The sequence below is a fragment of the Octodon degus genome, unplaced genomic scaffold, assembly GCF_000260255.1.
Source record: "Octodon degus isolate 3935 unplaced genomic scaffold, OctDeg1.0 scaffold00246, whole genome shotgun sequence".
NCBI classification, from domain to species: Eukaryota; Metazoa; Chordata; class Mammalia; order Rodentia; family Octodontidae; genus Octodon; species Octodon degus.
The window spans coordinates 2,237,837-2,241,410 of record NW_004524822.1 but is presented as its reverse complement, the minus strand read 5'-3'; the positions used below and the strand labels follow the sequence as shown (position 1 = coordinate 2,241,410).

The following is a 3,574-nucleotide window of genomic DNA, read 5'->3' as shown; positions in this document are numbered from 1 at the left end:
TGTAAAAAGCTTAATGATATTTATGCTTTGCACTTTAATTTCTTATCTTGTATATACAAGAGGAGGAAAAAATAGAGAAGTCTGTAGGTAACTGTTGTATGTCATAAATTTCGCATGCGTGAAACAACTGAATTTTGTGGACTAAAGCGCCTGCTTAGGCAGAGCACAGCAACCTGGTTTGATCCCCGGTGTGTGGTGCCAGCCCCACCCCCAGGGCTTGCTGGGATGGAGAATGAGACTGGCTGTGGTGGTGTGTGCCTGTAATCCCAGCACTTGAGAGAGTGAACACAGGAGGATCACTATGAGTCCGATCTACATAGTGAGACCCTGTAGGATGTGTACGGAATACATAAAAATAAAAAAAATTAAAAAATAAAAAACCTGAATTTTAAAGTAGCATTTTACACAACTCATTTTGTATCATTATATATTATTAGCTATTAATGTGAAGTTCCTTAGAAAAGTCTCTTCTAGACAATTTCCTGAAAATGTGTAGGTGCATTTGAAAGAGGTTCAACCCTCTTAAGGTATGGTTATTGCTAGGCTGTGAGATGCAATGGAGTGTCTGTGAAGAAGTGACTTGATTTGCATGTTGATTCTTGGTTCCAACTGTGGAAATGAAGTTTCTCTTTCATCTCTCCTAGGCTCTTGCTAAAGACATCAAGGAAATGTCTGAAGAAATGGATAAGAACAAGAATTTGTTTTCCCAAACTTTTCCAGAAAATGGTGATAACCGAGATGTTATTGAAGATACTTTGGGGTGTCTTTTGGGCAGATTATCCTTGTTGGACTCAGTAGTGGATCAGCGGTGTCATCAGATGAAAGAAACACTTCAGCAAATACTAAATTTCCAGGTAAATAAGAAAATTTCAAAGGCTTTAAAAAAAAAATGTATTTGGTACAGGATCTCACTACACAGCTCAGACTCATGGTAATCCTCCTGTCTCAGCCTCCCCAGCACTGGGATTATAGGTGTGTGCCACCAGGCCCAGTCTCAGTCCCTGGCTCAGTGCACCCAGGGGTGGGGCTGGTGCAGCATGCAGTACCGGGAATTGAACCCCAGTCCCTGTGCTTGCCTACGCAGGCGCTTTGTCTGCTGAGCTATCTTGCCAGCCCTTAAAGGACTTTTGACCACTGTTGAGGCATAGCCAGTAATGATCAATGGGGTAACTTGTTGAGGTCTATTATCAACCTTATCCACTGCAAATGTAGAATGAAGGAAAAAACATTGCAGGAAATCAAGCAGTTTGGACTAAAGGTTTAGAAAACTAAGTTTCATGATTCTAGAAATAGAAGGAAGAGAAAACCACTCAAACTAAGAGTTGAATAAAACGTTAAATTCAACCAATAAAAGTCAAATTTATGGCTTATTGCAAATATAATTTCCAGTTATGAGTAGTGGAGTTTAATATTTATGACAAAGGAACATTCAGGAAGTCCTAGAATGCATACAGAAAGTACCCCAGACTTCAGTATCCAAGAGTTTTTGAAGGTGGCTGTGGCATAAGTTTTTCTACCTGTGTTAAGATGTCTCACATTACTAACACGAGCTCCTCATGCTTGCTACATTTTAGCCCCATGTTGGAATTCCACTGTCATGCGATATTTCTGTGCTTATGAAATTTTTCATATGATTGTACATAGAAACAGATGCAAAAACTGCTTATAAATTCTGTCAATGTTGATTTTTTTTTTCATTCCAACTAAAAAGCCCTTTAAGAAATGCTTGCATTTAATTGAATTCTATGTTTAATAAGCATGGGAGATTTGCAAAATATTCATATATGTATAATTCTCACAAAGAGTTTGATGTTAACTTTTGATTTGAGAAAAACTAGGTAGTATCAAATAAATGATCTATTTACTGTGTAACATTTTCAGCATTTTCATTTGGTGGGACAAATTACCACTAACTTCCAGTACTCTACACACATAAAGCTACATAGAAAAATTATGAACATATTTCTTTTATTTTCTATTCCTAAATCATTTTTTAAAATCTTTTGTTTATTTATTTGATATAGGGTCTCACTATGCAGCTCAGACTCATAGTGGTCCTCCTGTCTCAGCCTCCTCATCTCTGGGATTACGTGCTTGTACCAAGACATCTGGTTTTGGTGTCCAGCATAACATGCAGGGTCAGGAACTGAACCTGGGTCCTTACACTTGTCATGCAAGCCCTTAGACTGCCGAGCTATCTCCATAGCTCACCCAAATCATTTCAGATAAATCATTGTCTTCAGTCTTCACCAAATTCCTGTTACTTAAGCATTGTTCTAATTTTGCAAAGTCATAAGAGGAAAAATTAAGAACATGGTCACTGAAGCAATCACTGTACATTAAAGTCAAATTCTGGCATTGTCACCATTATGGCAGCTTAGCTCCTTACTGCCTCTGAGCTTTAATGGCCTTCAAATATGCATTCACGCCTGTAGTAATTACCTGATAATTTTGCTATTGTTGTTGCTATAGTTAAGGTCAGTATTATAACAGAGAGGGGTCTGATACCAATGGCAAGACAAATTACTTCACACATATTCATTCAGTCATTAAGAAACAGAACAGGATTTGGTTTCAAGAGTTCTGTATTTTGTAGTATCAAAGTGATAGTAGGGCTAGGTGTGGTGATGTACACCCGTAATCTCAACATTCAGGAGGCTAAGACAGGAGAGTCCTTGTGAGTTCTAGACCAGCTTGGGATAGAAAGTTAGCTCAAGGCAAGCCTGTACTGGGTAATGAGACCCTGTCTCAAAAAGACACACACACACACACACACACACACACACACACACACACACAAAGTGATAGCAGAGGAGATGGAGACTAGATCTATTCAAGATAAATTATGAAGAGAGACATTACAAAAACACTGCAGCACAAGAGACTGGGGGTCTTCTGAAATGTCCAGAGGCTCTGAATTGGTACTGTTGGCTGGGTGATGGGGTAGTGTTAGGATCCACACAGGAAGAATCCTAGCAGACATTGAAAGGGTTCCAGTAATATAAAGAAAATGAAGCCATGGGCTTCCTCTTTTTCCTTTGTACCGAGAGCTTGGTCTGCTGTCAGTGCCCCGCAGTTACTTGGGGAGTGCATCTTCACTTTCCAGCTAATCTTCGACTACTAGCTTTCCCCCGACTAGTAGCACTGCTTTGTACCCAAAAGGCTATCTGGAGGGTTGCATGTATGCTATGTACGTTACCGATGGAATCCTAATCGAGTCACTTGTCGACTGGTCTGTATTGTTACTCTTTTTACCTAGACTTAATCCCAAATACATTTGTGAACATGTAATTAAAGATTTTAAGTTATTTTTTTAAAAAATGTAGAATGAGGGCAAGCCAGATAGCTCAGTGGACTAAAGCGCCTGCTTAGGTAGAGAATAGGGGCTGGGGTTTGATCTCCAGCACCATAAGCCATGCTGGCTCTGTCCCCAGGGCATGCTGAGACAGTGACTGAGACTGGACATGGTGACACGCACCTGTAATCCCAATACTTGGGAGGCTGAAAACAGGAGGATCATTATGAGTTGGATCTGTGTAGTGAGACCCTATGGACCCTGTACTAAATATACACA

The 3,574-nt window shown here is 39.8% G+C and overlaps 1 protein-coding gene across 1 annotated transcript in view; it reads left to right on the top strand.

Annotated features, from left to right (window-relative positions):
* Positions 1 to 3,574, top strand: part of Syne1 (spectrin repeat containing nuclear envelope protein 1) — a 564,055-nt gene that overhangs the window by 439,941 nt on the left and 120,540 nt on the right. The window contains 1 exon segment of the mRNA XM_023706255.1: positions 552 to 854. Within this exon segment, the coding sequence (XP_023562023.1) occupies positions 552 to 854 (303 nt within the window).